Source organism: Dama dama, chromosome 28, assembly GCF_033118175.1.
Source record: "Dama dama isolate Ldn47 chromosome 28, ASM3311817v1, whole genome shotgun sequence".
Taxonomy (NCBI): Eukaryota; Metazoa; Chordata; class Mammalia; order Artiodactyla; family Cervidae; genus Dama; species Dama dama.
In genome coordinates, this window is record NC_083708.1 from 37,210,632 (window position 1) to 37,229,315 (window position 18,684).

Genomic DNA, 18,684 nt, shown 5'->3' on the forward strand with positions numbered 1-18,684 from the left:
TATAGATAAGACATCCGGCACCTTAGCTAAATAAATAAGAGAAGTGAGGAAGCAATTACAAAAGCTGAATATTCATCTGGGGCACTTGGAGGGGCTCCAAACTGAGAGGGGAGGGGAGGACGCCAGGAAAGGCCCAGCCAGAGTGCCTGAAAGACCAGCTTGGAGGGGGAGGTCCTGGAAGAGAAGGTAAAAAGGGAGTGGTAAGAATGGGTGTGGGAAGGAAGCCAGGGCAGCGCAACCCTCAGTCCCCACCCGACCGCCGGGGACAGGAGGTGGCCTGCGCTCCCGGTCTCGTCCCAAACCCATCCGCCGCTTGATGCTGAGTTTTAAGCTGCATCCATCTGTACATTCTTTAGCCAGTGTCTCTGGGGAGAGAGAGAGAAAGTGAGAGAGGGAAACAGAGGGGAGAGAGAAAGAAGAGAGAGAGGGAAGCAGGGAGGGAGGCAGGCTCTAGCTTCCTCTCTCACTCTCCCTTTTTCTACTAAGTTGCTCCCGGGGCTGCCCTGAGTTTCCACGTCTGGATACCGCAGACGCAAAGAAGGTACTCTAAGCGAGGCACCACCGCATCACAGCGGGGATTGGCGAGGACTAACAGTGGCCGAGCCCCTGGACAAGCCCTGTCGGATGTCAGCGGAGAGATGGCTTTGAGCTCAGCCTGGTGCGCAGTCCTGCCCCTGTGGCTCCTCTGGGGCGCCGCCTGCTCCCGCGCCGCGTCTGGGGACGGCAGCGCCTTTCCTTTTGACATTGAAGGGAGCTCAGCGTTCGGCCGACTAGACCCGCCTGAGACCAGCGAGCCCCGCGTGGCTCCCGGAAGCCTGCCGCCTGCTGCCAAGGTACAGTGCCCCTGCCGTTGTCACCCTACTGGGGCACCTGCGCCCCGTGCGGCGTGTGCCACACTCGTTGTTCCCCTCCCCCGCCTTCCCTTTTCCACCCGCCTTGAGAGTTTCACCTGGACTAGGTCAGTTCAGAAACTTGAAATAAAGAGTTTTACTTTGTACTTTAGATTTGGACTTTGGAACATGTCCTTGTTCGAGCTGGCAAAAGGGCATGTGTCCTGAATCCTGAGTCAGTAAGCTAGACTGTCACCTAGGGCCACAGTGGCACTTCTGTGACTTTCTGCCACTTGTATGGTCCAGTAGAGTCATTTTTGTCAAGTCACACAGCATAATATGTGTGCCCTGTCACTGGCTTCCTGCTCCTCCTCTCGGTGATATTAGGACAGTGGGAACAACAGTGCGGAGCCAATCTTTTGGTCGCAAATTAGCAGAAGGTCCTCTGCAACAGGGGCGGGTGAGGGGTGAGTGAGGGCACTAAAGAAGCTGTTAGCAAACTGCAGAGGAAATAACCTTAAATAGACAGGAGCCATTATATTCCAGAAACAAGAGGTCATGATGAAAGTCAAGCCCCAAACCAAATGTAAAAATGATGAATATATGCTATTGATGATATTCAAAGAGCTGTCGTTTGAATTCCTTGCAATAGCATTTACATTGAAAACATAACCAAAGTGTAGAAATTGGGTAAAGAAAGATGGATCCAGAGTAAGTGATTTAAGAACCCCTTGAGCCAAGACAGACAACAGCATGTCCAGTGTGTGGGGGATGCTAAGTAGGAGGAAAATGAAGTCACCTAAGTTCATGGGAAAAGAAAGAGCAGTTGACCTCAGAAGACACACATACACACACCCTAAGGCTATAGTTACAGCAACTGTGGAACCAAAGCTACTACGGGACCGATACCATTTCTTACAGCACTGAAGTCTGGATTATTGCTGCTAGTCCTACTAATTGTTAGTGTAACTGTAGCTTTATTAATTACTACTGATGAGATATGCTGCGTGAAGATGGTCCTCCTCCAGGAGTGAGCTCTACCCACACCCTAAAATGAGGGGAGGATGGGTAGGGCCAGAGCATACCAACCCCTATTGTGGTATGAAATGTAATCCCCATGAGAAAGAGGGGCATGCCTTCCAGTCAACTTTGTACTCAGATGTGGAGAGACACCAGATCAGGAGACACTCCACACAGTGGGAAGGCTTCACTTCTCTACAGGCTTGGAATCAACCCCTCAGGAAGCATTATCTCCACCTGTTGCTTTGAGTGTGGAAAGTTCCAGGATGAAATGCTTGACTTAAGAGTAGGAATGCCAGATAGAATACAGGACACCCAATTAAATTTGAATTTCAGAAAAACAACAAATAGATTTTTAGTTATGTCTCAAATATTTCATGAGATGTATTTATGCTAAAAAGATTTTTCATTGTTGATCTGAAATTCAGTTTATCTGGGCATTCTGTGTTTTTACCTGCTAATTCTAAAAAGACAGGCACACATAACTTTTTGTAATTCTCCTCTCACAAAAAGTAAGAAAATAATTATTTTATTTTTAGGGAAACTTAAATTTATTGCTGAAACCCCAAACAATTTCTTATGCACTCACATACCCAGTGAAATAATAAGTCGGCACAACAGAGTTTCAGATTGCAGGCTTTGCAGTCTGGTGGTCCCAAGCTCAAATTTTAGCTTATGTGCTCCTTACCTTGGGCAAACTACAGATGCCCAACTTGCAGATAAAGAAACTGAGGCTTAGAGAAGTTACTGATGTCTACCTCGCACTTCATATACTAACTGTGATGAAATTAGATAAAATAGGGCTTAACACAGTGACTGACAGTGTAAATGCTTTATACATCCTAAGTGTTATCTTTATTATTATTATGAATACATGGATTATTGGACTGAAAGAGACCCTTATTTGGGAATATTTCTCAGAAGTTTATTTTTATGCTGCTATTTTACTTAATATTGCTTGTCTGTATCTTTTCAATCAAAAAGAATGTCCTGTAGTGAGCTAAATTTGTAATACTGTCAGAGACTAATAGGTTCAGAATGCCCATTGAGGTTTTTGGTTTAGGGAAACAGAAAGAAGCTGTTAGTCACTCAAAGTATATGATGTAGAAAGGGTGGAATTGGGATAATTATGTTCCCACTGCATAGTTTCACATAATGCCTCCAGTCAGCCTGTGGTCCCACAGCGATCCCAATGCCCCACCAGTCGGGTTTCCCATGCTCTTTATAGCCAGGAAGGAGACCTGAAATCAAATACATTCTGGAGGTTTAATAACATGATACAACCACACTGATGAATTGGTTCAGGAGGCTGTATTTTCATCTATAGAAAGAGAACATGGGTTCATACAGAATATTATTCGTGGGAGGTTCGAGAAGTGGATGGAAGGATATTCTAAAAATACATTCATTTTATTTGAATAGGATATAAACATATATATATATATGTATGTATGTATAAATGGTCATTCCTCAATTTGCCTTCAAAGGGAAGGAAGAAAAATATTAAGGCAAGCGTGGAGCAGTGGGAGGTGCTAGGCTGGCAGTCTTTCTAAGGCTCCCCCATGCTCCTCCATAGCAGGACTGACATCCTCTCCACCTGAGCCCTCCACCCTCAGCACAGAGGAAGGCACACTGGTGCACAGTGTGAGTTGGAGAACAGATGCATTAAAAGTGCAATGAGGAAAAGGATAGGATGCACTGGCTGACCAAGAAGGAAGGCCCCTCCTTACCTTCTAAAATAAGCACAAGCTTCCCCCAGGATGCAGAGAATGTGAAAAGAGGAGTACCCATGGGTAACTGCTAGTTGGCAGGATTTCCTCACTATCTGCTTTGTTTTTTTATATAAGCAGATAATTTACTGAGTCCGTTATTCCTGAGTGTATGGTGAGAACAATGATTTTCAGTAGGTAGGGGTGGGGAAAGGGGAAACTAGGTAGTGTCATAAAGTAGATTTAGTATCCTAATATTCCACATTTAAGAAAACAAAGTCTTAATTTTATTGTACACATTATAGCAAGTGACTACTACTGCTGCTGTCACTTCAGTCGTGTCTGACTCTGTACAACCCCGTCCCTGGGATTCTCCAGGCAGGAACACTGGAGTGGGTTGCCATTTCCTTCTCCAATGCATAAAAGTGAAAGTGAAGTCGCTCAGCCATGTCCGACTCTTTGAGACCCCGTGGACTGCAGCCTACCAGGCTCCTCCATCCATGGGATTTTCCAGGCAAGAGTGCTGGAGTGGGGTGCCATTGCCTTCTCCAATAGCAAGTGAAACTAGGCACAAATCTTCATGGCCAATACGGAGACGCAAAAGAACGGGCGGGGATGCAGGGACAGAGAGAGTAATATCCCCAGGGGAGGGCATCAAAGTGTCCTCGGAAAGAGTGACATTCCTGTCTATCAGAAAGAAGCAGGAGGTAAACAAGGTCACAAACACTAGGTTAGAGGTTGACTAAAAGAAAGCATTAGTTGGGCATATTTCTCAGGACTTTATTTTATGGTGCTGTTTTACTTAATATTGCTGTTTGTTTGTTGTCTATATCCTTTGTGGCTGGAAGGAAGCCACCCAGAGACTCAGGAGGAGATGGGGACTCTGCTGGAGGGGCAAAGTGTGAAGTGGCAGAGGGCCACAGTGCCTCTACTGCCTTTGGTAGATTATTGAGAAAATAAGGGAAATCACTGACAATGTTGAGCAAACTTCCCTGAGAGGGGAAAACAGGAGTGTATCTCCTAATAACCTGCCTGGGTTTTGCTGCTGCTGCTCTTAGCTTCCCTCCAAGAAAATTAGTCCCCCATGAACTGCATGTACAAGTATACCTTGCTTGAGACAAGAAGTGAAGCGAAGTGAAGTCGCTCAGTCGTGTCCGACTCTTTGCGACCCCATGGACTGTAGCCTACACCAGGTTCCTCCGTCCATAGGATTTTCCAGGCAAGAATACTGGAGTGGGTTGCCATTTCCTTCTCCAGGAGATCTTCCTAACCCAGGGATTGAATCTGGGTCTCCCTCATCATAGGCAGACGCTTTACCGTCTGAGCCACCAACCTGCTTGCTAAAAAACAAGCACTATGAAGTAGAATCATTCTGATGGACTTTTCTTCTAGACTCCCTTCATGGTCTATTTGTGATCCAGTACTCCAAAACATAGTTAGGTGCCTGGCCGCTAAAGGACTGCAATATGTTTATTAAAAGACAGCTTAGATCTCTTTCACTATCTGCTTTCCTTTTCCTTATCTTGCTCCCAGACTTTGAAAGAGGCTCTGTAGAATCACACTAAGACTTCCAGTCACTGGCCTGGGCCATCATTCTGTACTGCTCTTCAACAGTGTGGTTGGTAATTTGACACCCTCACATCCACCTTGGCACGCAGTCGTTATTTCATTCACTTGTGTGTGTGTGCTCTGTCCGTCCGACTCTCTGTGACCCCCATGGACTGTAGCCTACCGGGCTCCTCTGTCCATGGAATTTCCCAGGCAAGAATACTGGAATGGTTTGCTATTTCCTACTCCAGAGGACCTTCCCAACCCAGGAATTAAACCTGCGTCTCTTGCATCTCCTGCATTTGGCAGGCAGATTCACTACCACTGTGCCACCTGGGAAGCCTATTTCATTCAATATCCTCCAAAGAGGAGGTTTTGAGTTCTGCCATGTAAACGGCAATAAAGCAAGGGCCAGGAGGGACACAAAAACAAGCAGTCACATTCCAACCCTCAAGGAGTAAGCAATCTAAGATAGAAAGATATATACATAGCCACTATATAAAGCAGAATGAATTAATGCTCTATAAGAATGATTATCACAAATGCCATGGGGGTAATATAGAAAAAGTACTACTCCTGGGGTAGGAGAGCAGAGCACAGCCACTCATCAAACTCTGAACAAGGCTCATAGGAAACATTATTTTAGAAGAATTGGAATATAGTAACAACAACAACAACAATAATAATGGTAATACCATGGCCTATAGATGACATTCATTAGTATTTACCATGTGTCAGACACTGGTCTAAGCACTTGTCGTGAGTTATTTCCTTTAACCCTCATAACAATTCAATAGACTGGCATAGTTATCATTTCATTTCACAAATGCGGAAACTGAGGCACAGAGCATTTGCCCAGGCATCCTGCCTGCTAAGTGGCACAGCTAGGAAGGAGTTTATGCAAGTAATTCAACTTGCAAGAGTATCTAGGAAAATGTGGCTAGGTAAATAGAACTATATGTGGAAATAATTTTCGTCAAAGTTTGGGAATAAAATGAAGATATATAAAATACCATTCAAAGACCACTTATGCAGGGCTTCCCTGGTGGCTCTCAGATGGTAAAGAATCTGCTTGCAATACAGGAGACCTGGGTTCAATCCCTGGGTCAGAAAGATCCCCTGGAGAAGGAAATGGCAACCCACTCCAGTAATCTTGCCTGGAGAATCCCATGGACAGAAGAGCCTGGCAGGCTACAGTCCATGGGGTCACAAAGAGTCGGACATGACTGGACAACTAACACCTAACCTCCTAGATGAGTAGCATAAATTACATGGCCTATATTACACAATTTATTATAAGACTGCTGAAAAATAGAGAATTCCATTTGCTGTGATTCTAGAGTTCTCAGATTTAACCAGAAGAAAAAATTTTAATTGTGGTAAAATAGACTCAAAATTTACTATTTTAACCATTTTTAAATGTCATTAGGTACATTCACCATTCATCATCATCCAATGCCATCAATCTTCATTCCCACCATCCATCTCCAAAGCTTTTTCATCTTCCCAACTGAAACTTAATACTGTATACATTAAACAATAATTCCCATTAGCCTTTTCCCCAGGCCCTGGCAGCCACCATTCTATTCTAGCTATCTCATATAAGTGGAATCTACTTGTCTTTTCTTATCTGCCTTACTGCACTCACTATAACGTGTTCAAGGTTCATCCATTTTGTAGCATGTGTCCAAATTTCATTCCTTTTTAAGGCTGAATGATATTCTATTCTACGTACATATTGCATTTTGTTTATTCATTTACCTGTTGGTGGACATTGAGTTGTTTCTACCTTTTGGCTGCTATGAAAAGTGTTGCTATGAACATTGGTCTACAATTATCCATTTGAGTTTCTTCTTTCAGTTCTTTTGGATATATACCTAGAAACAGAATTGCTGATCCTATGGAACAGAGAAAGTTTTGAAGCTCAGATTTTTATAGAGGCCAAGTAGAAAACAACTGGGCAGTGAAAGGAACACGTCCTATGAGTGATGGGGCCCAAGAAACAGTAGAGGAAGCGTGCCTCTTCTGGGGGCACCCACCTCTGTGTTTAACGAGAAGATAGAATCTGGATTCTTCTGTGAAATTGCTGACTCAATTTTTTTAACGCCCTGAGGGAAGCACATCTGATGGTCCAGTTCAGCCTGAAGACTGTTTATTTGCAGTCCTGTGCTTTACATTTGAAATTCACCTTTCATCAAAGGCGTGATATGCGCATCTGGCCAGACAGATGTGGTAGGAATACAGCTCCCCTACTTTCTAGCTGTTTGACTTTTAGGCAGGTTAGCTCAAAGGCTTGGTTGGTTGGTTTAAAATGAGTACAAATATATTTGCCTTATTTGTGAAATTTAAGTGAAATTATGTATATAAGCTGCCTAACTCAAAGTTTGCCCTCATTCTCTCTTTTCTCCTTCCCTACTCACCCTCTTTCTTCCACTATCTGTTTTTATCTACCTGCAAATTTAGGTTTGTAGTATTTGCATATTTTCATCTAAATTTTTATTTATTCTGTAAATTTGATTACTCTCAACTTTTGCTTACAGATTTGTTGATTATTCAACATTGGAGAAGGAAACTAGCTTAATTATTATATCCCTAATGGTTCTTTAAACATAACCTTTCCCCAGGAATCTGAGTAGTTAAGAGAAATGAATGAGCTTTTCAAAATCTTGAAAAAGTTAAACAAAAAGAAAAACCGCAGTAAATTTGATATGACAAGGACTATAACTTTTTTCCCCCATTCACAATTAAATTCTCAAATCTGACTTGTTATAATTTCCTTAAACATGTAATGCTAAAAAACTCCTCTCCTTTAGGAATGGAGTTTTTCCTTGCTCAAAGCAACCATATAATGATGGCCAGACATAATTCTGAGACATGTGATTGATTAGAAACCATTAAAATCAGATCATCAACACATGCTCTGAGTTCCAAAACTTAGCATTTCCAAACAATTACTTAACGTGTTTTCTAAAGCAAGTAATCTGCTACTTGACTGAGATATAGTCATCACATAGAAGAATATTTAAGTATCTACTCCAGCATTTGCCAAAGAGCAGCATTCTTTTTTTCAGCTGTTTTTCTTTTTGCTCCTAGTGTGGTAAAGTTAAATTCTGGGAAATGGTTTACTAAAGGGAAGTTTAACCACAGATGTTTGTAATTCCAACTTAAGTTTCCCATCAAAGTCTTAATGAAATTCAGCTGCCAGCAGTTCAGCTCTGAATCTGAGTCTTTTTATCCTGAGAAACTTGGGGAAAACAGCATTCCGAAGATGAATGGTAGTGGGAAAATGTCCATATTAAAGCCCAAATCCTGTACATAAAGGAAAAAAAATACACGAAGAAACAAATGCTCTTAAAAAAAAACAACAAGAAACGAGTGGTCAGCTGTACTTGAGTAACATGCAGTGTGGCCCTCTTTTCCCTTCCAGGAATTTCCTAGTTTGTGTGTTGTGTTTTGCTGGAAGCTAGAGATTCTAGTGTTTACCTAAATGGAGTCAAGTATCAACGTTTATGACTCCATGGGAACCAATGAGTAGGAGAAATCCCATAACATTAAAAGCTGCATTAGCCCAAGTCTCTTGGAGACTAGAGCAGTGATCCGTGCTGCATTCTACAGCTAACAGGACTCTCAAGCACAGTGCAGACTCTGTATATTAATATTTATTTTGAAATTATGCCCTCCATTACATGGAGTGGCATGGCTGCTTTAAAGGAAATCGGGATGTCTAGAGATCAAAGATGCCTCACTTAAATTCACCGAGGATGTGACCGTTACATGCTATACTGTTGTCTATTTACAAAGTGAACTACAGCATGGCACCCTGCACTAAGCAGCTCTAAAAAGCCAAATGTAGGAGCAAAGGAATGCATTATATAGACACCAGCAGAAGGCAAGACAAATGTCTAGCAAACCCCTGTATTGTGGGATGCCAGGGCTGTAGAACCATCTAGAATCACAACAAGAGCCAGAGCAAAATCAGGGTTTAAAATCATGGCTGGCTTCTTCTTCCATAGCAGAATTATTCTATAGTGCCTTTCAAGGTTCACAGTCACAGTGTGTATGCTACCCTTTGATAAACAGTGCTATAATTTGACAAGCTAAGTGTGCCCTAAGTGTAACCTCTCTTCCTGTCGGTATGCTATTAGTCCTGGGAACAGCAGAGCGGTTCTGTCACCTGTGATTCTGTCAATCCCCAGGTCACAGGTGAGGTGCCAAGTGCCTGTTATTTGGAGGCTGAACTGAGTCTGAATGCCTGGAGACCGGCCAGTGTTTCTTTGTGGTGCATGAATGATTGCCTCATTCTGTATTATTTCCTTGGAATTATTGTCTGTTGTGATTAATGCCAGCAGACACCTTGAAATGTGACTTAAACCAGAGACAAGCCCTGAAGCCTCTACTGCAGCACAGAATTCAGCATAGAGGAGACCTGTTTCAATGCCAGCCAGTGGGTGGTTATCACTGGATGTGTAACTCTATTGGACCTTGCAGTGGGAACCATAAAATCAAAGGGATCACAGGATATTAGATCTGGAAGGGGAGTTTAGGGATTCAAACTCTCTCATTTTATAGGTAAGAAAGCTGAATCTTAGAGGGGTTGAGTTGCTTCACTTAAGGACGCAAAGCTCACAAGCAGCAGTGCCAGGAACCATGTCTTCTGACTTCCAGCCTTATTTTCTTTCAAATTGTTTCAAGGGACTTAATCATCCTTAGCTTTAGAACTTTAGTGCTGTGCTTAGTCACCCAGTCATGTCTGACTCTTTGCAACCCTATGGACTATAGCCAGCCAAGTTCCTCTGTGGGGATTTTCCAGTCAAGAATACTGGAGTGGGTTGCCATGCCCTCCTCCAAGGGATCTTCCTGACCCAGGGATCGAACCCAGGTCTCCCGCATTGAAGGTAGATTCTTTACCACTGAGCCCTGGTGGTAAAGAATCTGCCTGCCAATGCAGGAGACACAGGTTTGATCCCTGGATCACGAAGCCCCTGGAGAAGGAAATGGCAATTCACGCCAATATTCGTGTCTGGGAAATCCCATGAACAGAGGAGCCTGGAGGGCTATGGTCCATGGGGTCACAAAAGACTCAGACATGATTTAGTGACTAAACAACAATATATATATACATAGATAGGTAGATAGATATAGATATCTTTAAGAAAAAAAACTGTTTACTTCTCATATACTACCCATGGAGGAAGAAATGGCAACACACTCCAGTATTTTTGCCTGAAGAATCCCATGGACAGAAAAGCCTAGTGGGCTACAGTCCATAGGGCTGCAAAGAGTCAGACATGACTAAGCAGGCATGCATGCAATATACTATCACTTCACTCTTTACTGTTTCTAGTTAACCTTAAGTTGAATTATCAATAGGAAAGTCTCCCAGAATTGAGTAGAGTGGGAAAAAGCACTGAACTGTGAGTCTGGAACTAACTATTCTGGTTCTTGGCCATGCCACTAACAATCATATCACCATTATCAGTTAAAGGAACCAGAGCAAGTCCCTTCACCTCCTGGGGTGACTTGAAAAACAAAGTCAAGGTTAATGCAAGCAACAAAGTTCTATAATCGTCTAATAAATAGATCAAATTATAAACTGTTAAAGAGAAGCCAACTTAAGGAACAGAATCACTCAGAGTCCCGCTGCTGTCCTAGTTAGAACCCAGAGATTTAGTATCCGAGCCTGAAGGAAACATGGGGTCCTGATCTGGTGAAGAGGGTGGATGAGAATGGTTTAACAGAGTCCTTGTTCCTGCTTCCTCAGAACCCCAGTGGCAGGGCTGAGGATGGAATGCAGAACTGAGCACTGGCCCAGCCATGGACATGAGCCTTTCCAAGGTGACTCACCCAGGAGGTTCGCAGCCAGTATCCAGGACAGAGACCTAAGTGTATCCAATGAACATTTACAGTCTCCCACATCGGGCTTCCTGGATACTGCTGTCTGCCCCCTCCACACCCTTCAGGGTGACTCTAAGCATTAAGCTCCACATGTGAAAACAGTAAGTATGACAATAGACAAGATGAGGGACATGGGGACTGGTGTCCATGCATCTTCTAACACTTAAGTGACCTGTGACAGAGGGTCCAGAGAGGAGACTGTCTTTTCACTCTGCAAAAGGAAGGAAGAGCCAGTGAGAGATTACTGATTCATCATAAACATCAACTGAAATCACTGTATTATGATAGACACAGCATCACTGCTGCCAGCTGAGACTGTGTGATAAGGTAAAGAGGAAGCCTACTTCGATAGCCTTTTCTAGCCTGGGCAGAAATCAGAACTCAACATTTGGAAGCAAATATTTTTTGAAAGGACCTTTCTGGAAGTCAGAATTGTCAGTGTATCAGAATTGCCCAGGAGCGTGAATGACTATGGGGAGGAGGAGTCGACGTCATGGAGACTCCAAGCGTGGCCCAAGGACAACAGCGCCAGCAGCACATGGGCCAGTGTTGGGCAAGCAGACTCCCAGGTCCCACTCCAGAATCAGAATCTTCATTTTCTACCAGATGCCCAGGTTGTTCACAGGCACATTAAAGTATGAGAACCACTAGTCTCAAAAATGCAGCTGGGCTTAGACTTTAATGGACTTCAGGAAATTGAGAATCCAGAAAAGGAAGTGTTTTTGACGTAATTACAAAGAGGCCTAAAATATAAAACTAAATCATGGCTGCGAGAGGCTAGTGAGAGAGCTCACAGGTTCACTCTAGTACTAGTGCCTGGCCTGGAAAGGTGCACTTTAGAATAAAATTCAAGCTTCAAAGAAAACTGCTGCTTCGAGGCATCTGGAGGAGCTGAGAAGGTCACATCACTTCCTGAAAGCCTGGCGAGCACATAGTAGGTGTTCAGGACAGGGATTTCAAGAAAGGCATGAAATGATAGGGAAGGTTTCTACTCTCTCCTTCTCCCAGCACACACAACCTAGGAACAAGACCACTGCAGACTCTGTGTCCTTCAGAGGAAGGGAGTAGAGATGGGGAGAATTTACTCATGGAATCTTCTTGAAAACAGGGTGTTGCCAGACTCTTAGGAAATAGCAGGATTATAATGTTTCTTTTGCTAATAAGGGAGGCTTTCTATAGGGAGGATGATGTGACTTTGGGGAGGGAGAAGTATGGTCTCTGATATAAACTAGAAAGATATTGACAAGAGATTTGGAAGAGCTAGTTCCCCAAAATGAAAATTGCCAAGGCTAGTCCTCAAGCTAGAGGGGACTGAGATTTGTAGGAAAGTGCTCTTGAGACAGAGTCTCTGTCTCTTCCTGCATCAGTGGAGTAGTCCCCATCCTCCTGGATGATTCCAGGTCTCCCCGATGTAGCCTCAGCCCTGAAAGGGCCCCTTGTTATTTTATAACAACCTTACAGGACAGCTGTCATTCTTTTAATGCCTAAGCACCTGCTTAGCACTTGCTATGTCCTAGGCATTGTTTGAGACACTCTATTATTAGTTTTGCTCACAACATAATGAGGAAGGCACTACTATTAGCACTAGTCTACAGATGAGGAAACTGAGTCATATAGAAGTTGAATAAAAAATTGAGTAACTCACTCAAGGTCACAACTCAGGGAATCTGGCTCCAAGTTCTTAATCTCTGTCTTGTAAATATCCTCTAACATCTGTTTCTAAATCTCAGAGTGTCTTACAGTTGCTCAGCTAACAAGGGTCCCCAGTATCATCCAGGAATGCCAGAGTGGTGTTAGTAGCTGATGAGTTTATTTAAAGAACATTAAATTAGTGGTATGTTTATACTTTGACTTGTTTTTCAAGTTCCAGAGTAAACTCACTCTATCATCTCAGTAACAATGGGGGGTTCTTCTTTGGGCAGAAGAGCATTAAAGATTGGCATAATATCTGAATGTGTATGTATTTATTTATCTCCACCTAAGCTAAACATTAGTCACTTCAGTGGAATCCTGAGTTTACATTAGGATCCTATAACTTAAAAGAATTTGATAGAAAGCTAAAGAAAGAACTTGAACTGTAGTAAAGGCAGAGTCTCAGGGGAAATTATGAGACAAAGTATGTCCACTATTAAAAAACAGAGTGAAGGCTTAGTACCTGTTTATCTTATAAATGACAATATGGAAAGAAAGGGAGCTTAGAAACTGCAGGTTTCAAGTCAGACCTAAAAGACATATAAGCTGTTAACTTCTTTCCTAGAAATTATCAAGCACTATATATTAATAAATTAACATGTCTGAAATAAGTGAGTTACTCACTCAGCTCAAAATGGCTAAGAGCTGAGAGGAACCAGGCAAGGCATCAGTGATTCCATCTGGAACAAACCCAGGTAGCCTCTGCCCTCCTGAACTAGGAGGACAGCTCTGCTGGCAGTCACCTGTGGAGTCTGTTGTTAACCTTGGAGAAAGGAAGGTGTTACAGCAGCGCTTCCCCAGATTGTCATGCCCAAGAATCTCTACTGCTTCTCCTGTTCCTCTAATCTCTGGTTTGGAACTGTTCTGCTTACTGTAGTAGTTTGCTTGAGCTGCCATGATGTTATAGCACAGACTGGGAGATTTAAACAATAGAAATTTATTTTCTCACCTTTCTGGAGCCTAGCAGTCTGGAATCAAGTGGTCAGGATTGGTTTCTGGTGAGAGCTCTCTTCCTGACTTGTAAATGACCATCCTCTCTCTGAGTCCTCACATGGCCTTTATTCTGAGTACATGCAGAGAGAGAGAAAGACAGAGATCATCCTCTTTTATAAAAACACCAGTTCCATCAGATTAAGGACTTACCCTTATGATCTCACTCAACCTTTACTACCTCTTTATATGCACTACCTCCAAACATACTCATATCATGCACAGAACTTTAACATATGAATTGAATGGGGGTAGGGCAGGGAGCGGTACACATAATTGAGTCAATAACACCTACCAAGGGAAGTATGTTAAGCAGTATCTCAGTTTTTAATGAGACAAAGTAATTTATAACAGCAAAAGAGAACTTCTGATAAAATAATGTGTTATCACTCGGTATTAACTTCAGCCAAAAGCAAAAACAAACACAAAATTCAGCATTTCAGTTCAGTTGTATGTTTCTATGAGCATGTCACAATTAATTTTATTGGATATTTTGAAATATGGAGAACAGTATAGTCAGCCCTATATTGCCACTTTGTCTTCCTTAGGTGTCCAGAGGCACTTGATTGATCAGCATCAAATTTTTTGTTTTCTTATTTTCAAAGGGTGCCTACTACCTCAGCAAGCCGCTTTGTATGCTACAAGGATGCATAGAACACAGTCAAAAAGATAAAACAAGTAACTAATAGTGTACAACAACTAAATTGGTATGTTATCAAAGCTCTTATTTAGGCGAGTTTAGAAGGAATATTCACTTCCAGTGGGAAGTTCATAGGTGACTTCATGGAATAGGTGACATTTAAGTTGAATCTTTGAGACTGAGGAAAATTCAAGTTGAGGGGATCAGATAAATAAAGATCAAAGACACAAGGTTCTTCTGAAAAGGGAGATAGTCCAAATTGGTGGGACTGGACAACAAGGAGTCACTGAAGATTTCAAAGCATAAAGAAGTTCAAGGAGACGTCTTCATCAGCATTGACCTGGAAAGGGACTATTGGGTGGATAAGGCAGTAGGCAACAGAGAGCCTGGAACTGGGTAACTTATATCATGTATTGGTAATTGTCCAGAAGAAAGTATGAAGGGTCTGGATTTAGATGGTGACCATGGTCTGCAACAGAGAAAACAGATGCTGGGGTCATTGCAGAGATTTTATTAGATGACTTGCCATGTTTTGGAGAGCAAGGATGACAGAGGAGTCAGAGGTGCTACTGTAGAATTGTATTGTATTATTGCAATACAATTGTAGAACTGTAATACTTCATAGAAAAAAATCTCTTTAGAGACCTTTTAACACAAGACCTACTGACCTAAATCAGTAGCTTTCAAACTGAGGCTTCATGGAAATACCCTGCCTCAGGTACAACTTGGGGTGTGGGAGCGTGAGCAGCAAGAGGCAGGGACTCTGCTTCTTTTAACCAGTGTATCTTTTTAATTGGTTTCATAGGTAAATCCTACATGAGATTTCCCTCATATAGAAAGGGAATTCTTTGTTCCACAATGTTTGAGAATCATGATACTGGGAGGCTTCCAAGCTGATATTCTAGATCACGACAGATCCCCAAAATGTTGCCCCAAATCTCATTCAAATCAGTGCTTCCTGAGAAGTATCTCAGTGTTACACACACCTGCCTCAGAGTCAGTGTGTACTGCTGATTGCACAGAGCTTCTGATGCCCTGAACACCTCTGCTGCAGCTCCAAACACAAGCTAGAATCTCTAAACAATTGGTGCTCTCCTGAGAGATATTTTTATGCTTCCTGTTCCTGTCAGAAGATATTTCTGGCCCTTTCCTAGGAAATTAGGAAATTCCACTTTTGTCTCAGTTATTACCTGGGAATGCTAAGCAAAACAGCAAATGAGTTTTGGAAAGTTTTGGAGGGTGGTATTGGGCAGAGCACATGATGGTATCTTTCAGTCCTCATAGGAACAGTCAGACATTTGCATGGTTCTTATTTTTCTAAACCACTTATTTTATCATTATTAACATCATCTTATCTTAAAATCTAACCACCCTTTCTCACCTGCACTCTGACCTAAAAAGATAACTCTTGGTCTTACTTTCCCCTCCCTTAACACAGGATTACACCCATCTGTAGTCCTTCATCTTCAAAGGCCAAAATGCTTCCACTATGCATGCTATGTCTACTAAAAGGAAAAAAATAAATACTTTAAACTTTATCTTTTTTTTTATTTGAATAAAAAAGTGACACCTTAAGCTTTTCACAGTGTCATTAAGGCAAGCTGCCAGATATTTTATTTTGCTTTATGACAATATATTCAGAATACTGAGACAGAACTGATCTTCTGATAAATTAGGAAAACTCCCTATATATCTCAACCCAAGTTTAAAGAGCACAGCTTTCAAAAAGCTACTGATATTGGACAAATGTTATTTACAAATGAAAAATAATGGAATTTCCAATGACTAACTTAATCAAAAAACAATGTTAATACTTAAAAAGCTTCCGTGATTTATAAGATATATTCATATATATTTCCACCTTTATTCCTTGCAACCATTTTACAAACCAGGCAGGCTAGCTGTTATTAGTCTAATTTATATAAATATGTTAGTGTTAGGCTTCCCTGGTGGCTCAGACAAAAAAGAATCTGCCTGCAATGCCAGAAACCGGGGTTCCATCCCTGGGTCAGGAAGATCCCCTGAAAAAGGGAATGGCTACCCACTCCAGTATTCTTGCCTGGGAAATCCCATGGACAGAAGCTATAGTCCATGGGTTACAAACAGTTGGACATGACTGAGCTACTAACACGTTCACTTGCCAAAATGTGGACATGTTAAATAATTTGCCTAAAGTTTCATAGCTTGGAACAAATATGAAACAGCAGGAAGGTTTACAGAATTCTAGATTATTTGGATGGGAAGAGTCTAGAAAGCATTATGCCACAAATATCACTGAAAGAGGAAGAAACTGGAGCTTGAAGCTAAGTCACTTCCTCAAGGTCCCATGCAGGTTTCCAGAACTGGAACCAACCCAAGTTTCCTGACTTTTAGAGCAGTCCTTTTGTCCTACTGAATCTCAGCATGGACACCATAACCAGGGCAAATAATAGGGGTGAGGAACATCTGGTGATCTCTGTGTTGGGATATTAAAAAAGTTGGATCAGACAAGAGTGTATCCATGTTCACTTTCTTCTTGTGACATATCACCACTGATGCCTTATTCCTAAATAATTTAACTACTAAGATATCAGAAATTCTCTTGGCTTTTGATCAGTATATTTATCCAAATTTTGAATTTAATTTATAACCACACTACTTGTAGCTTCTTTCATTTCAAGAATTTTTGCTTAGGCCCATATGCCTACTGATGCCTTCAATTATGCTTTCAGCACCTATACTTGAAAGCTTTCAAGTGCAGTAAGATTTCAGAATTTCCGGCTAGAGTTTTTCTGGTGGTCATATAAAAATAAATAACACATCCTGGATCTCAAAAGGAGGAAAGAAAAAAGATCTACTTCAAAAACGAACAATGACCCTTTTGTTTTAAAACAATTGAAGAACTAAGTTTAAAAATTCCCAGACCACATTATGTCTGCTTTTCCTGCGGCACACAGTCATCATTCAGGTTTCCACATGACTTTAAGAAACTTCCCTATCATGATGCAAAACAATTACAAGCTGAGAAATTAATGAAGAAAATTAAATGTGTGCTGGCACTGAAGTGGTCTCCTCTGGCAGTTGCACCCCACTGTGACTGTCCCAAACTGCTTTGTAACAGTTCTGAGTTTCAGCATCCCCGTTTTTATCTGTGGAGCTTTTTCACTGCTGATCTCAAAGCCAAGTCACCCTACTCTTCTAACAGAAAGTTTCTCAAAGACAATCTACCAATTCCAAACAGAACTATAGTTAGTAAAATCCAGGGACTGCCCCTGAAATCCAGCCTGCTAGGCTCCTCTGTCCATGGGATTTCCCAGGCAAGAATACTGGAGTGGGTAGCCATTTCCTTCTCCAGTGGATCTTCCCTACCCAGGGATTAAACCTGCATTTCCTGCATTGACACGTGGATTCTTTACCACTGAACCACCAGGGAAGTACCCCCAACCTCCACACACAAAATCCAGGGACTGCCCCAGAAATAGCACTGCTTAGATGTGCCCTGAGTCTAATAGGGAATGAGAAATAAGAAAGACTTCAGGGGGTTAGGGCAGCCCCCATGTAGTCAGCAAAATAAGAAAGTCTCTGGGAGGCAGAACAGCTCTAACATGCTGCGCACTCAACGGTTCACTTTCAAAATAGTGGGCACCATCATCCCTTGTTATCCTCCTGATCTTTGTTGTGGTCCTCAGTATGGTGAAAGTAATACTGTATTTAAGAAAACACAAATATCTTTGTAAGATCGAGTAATTATCTTTATGGGGGAAGGATAATACTCTTTGTAAGGTGCTTAAAATCTCTGGGCTTTATTAAAGGGCTGGGCTCTTCCTACTCTCAAAGACTATCTGTGATTATTTTGGCAGGTGAAGCACATTTTTCCTGTGACCTGTGTTTTTGGACCTGCACTATATCAAAATGTTCAGTGGAAATAAGCATTTTGTTGTTTTCTTTCTGCAGAACATCTTCTTGTCTGCTCTCCCATTCAGTTGTTTTGAAAGCTAACAAGTGTTATACCCTTGTTTTGATTTTAAGACACTGTATCTTCATCTCTGATTATCTAAACTGTTTTGATTTTCCTTTGATTACAGTCTCTCTTTTTTAAATCTGCTAACATAAATTCATCTAGAAAATGTGCTCTCTCCTCAAAGTCATGAGTCAGCATGGATTTCCTTGGAACTTAGCTCACATCATCTAAGAAATTTACAAACTTTTAAAAAAGGAGAAAAAAACTGAAATAGCAGTCAAAGCTTGAAATGAGGATAGAGTTTTGCTCTGTTTCAACCGTTTAGTGACTGGGCTATTGACAGTAGAGTAATAAAAACCAAGTGCACAAGGTTCTTGCTTTAATTGTTAATAGATTCTCAATCAATTAAATCAATCTTGT

The 18,684-nt window shown here is 41.8% G+C and overlaps 1 protein-coding gene across 2 annotated transcripts in view; it reads left to right on the forward strand.

The window, feature by feature from the left end:
* The first annotated feature begins 235 nt into the window (after nt 1-235).
* The window catches only part of LAMA4 (laminin subunit alpha 4), a 140,128-nt gene continuing 121,679 nt past the window's right edge, over nt 236-18,684 (forward strand). For both annotated transcript variants that reach the window (XM_061131637.1, XM_061131638.1), the window contains exon 1: nt 236-833. In XM_061131637.1, the coding sequence (XP_060987620.1) occupies nt 639-833 (195 nt within the window). In that variant the 5' untranslated portion in view covers nt 236-638. The remainder of the gene's footprint in view (nt 834-18,684) is intronic.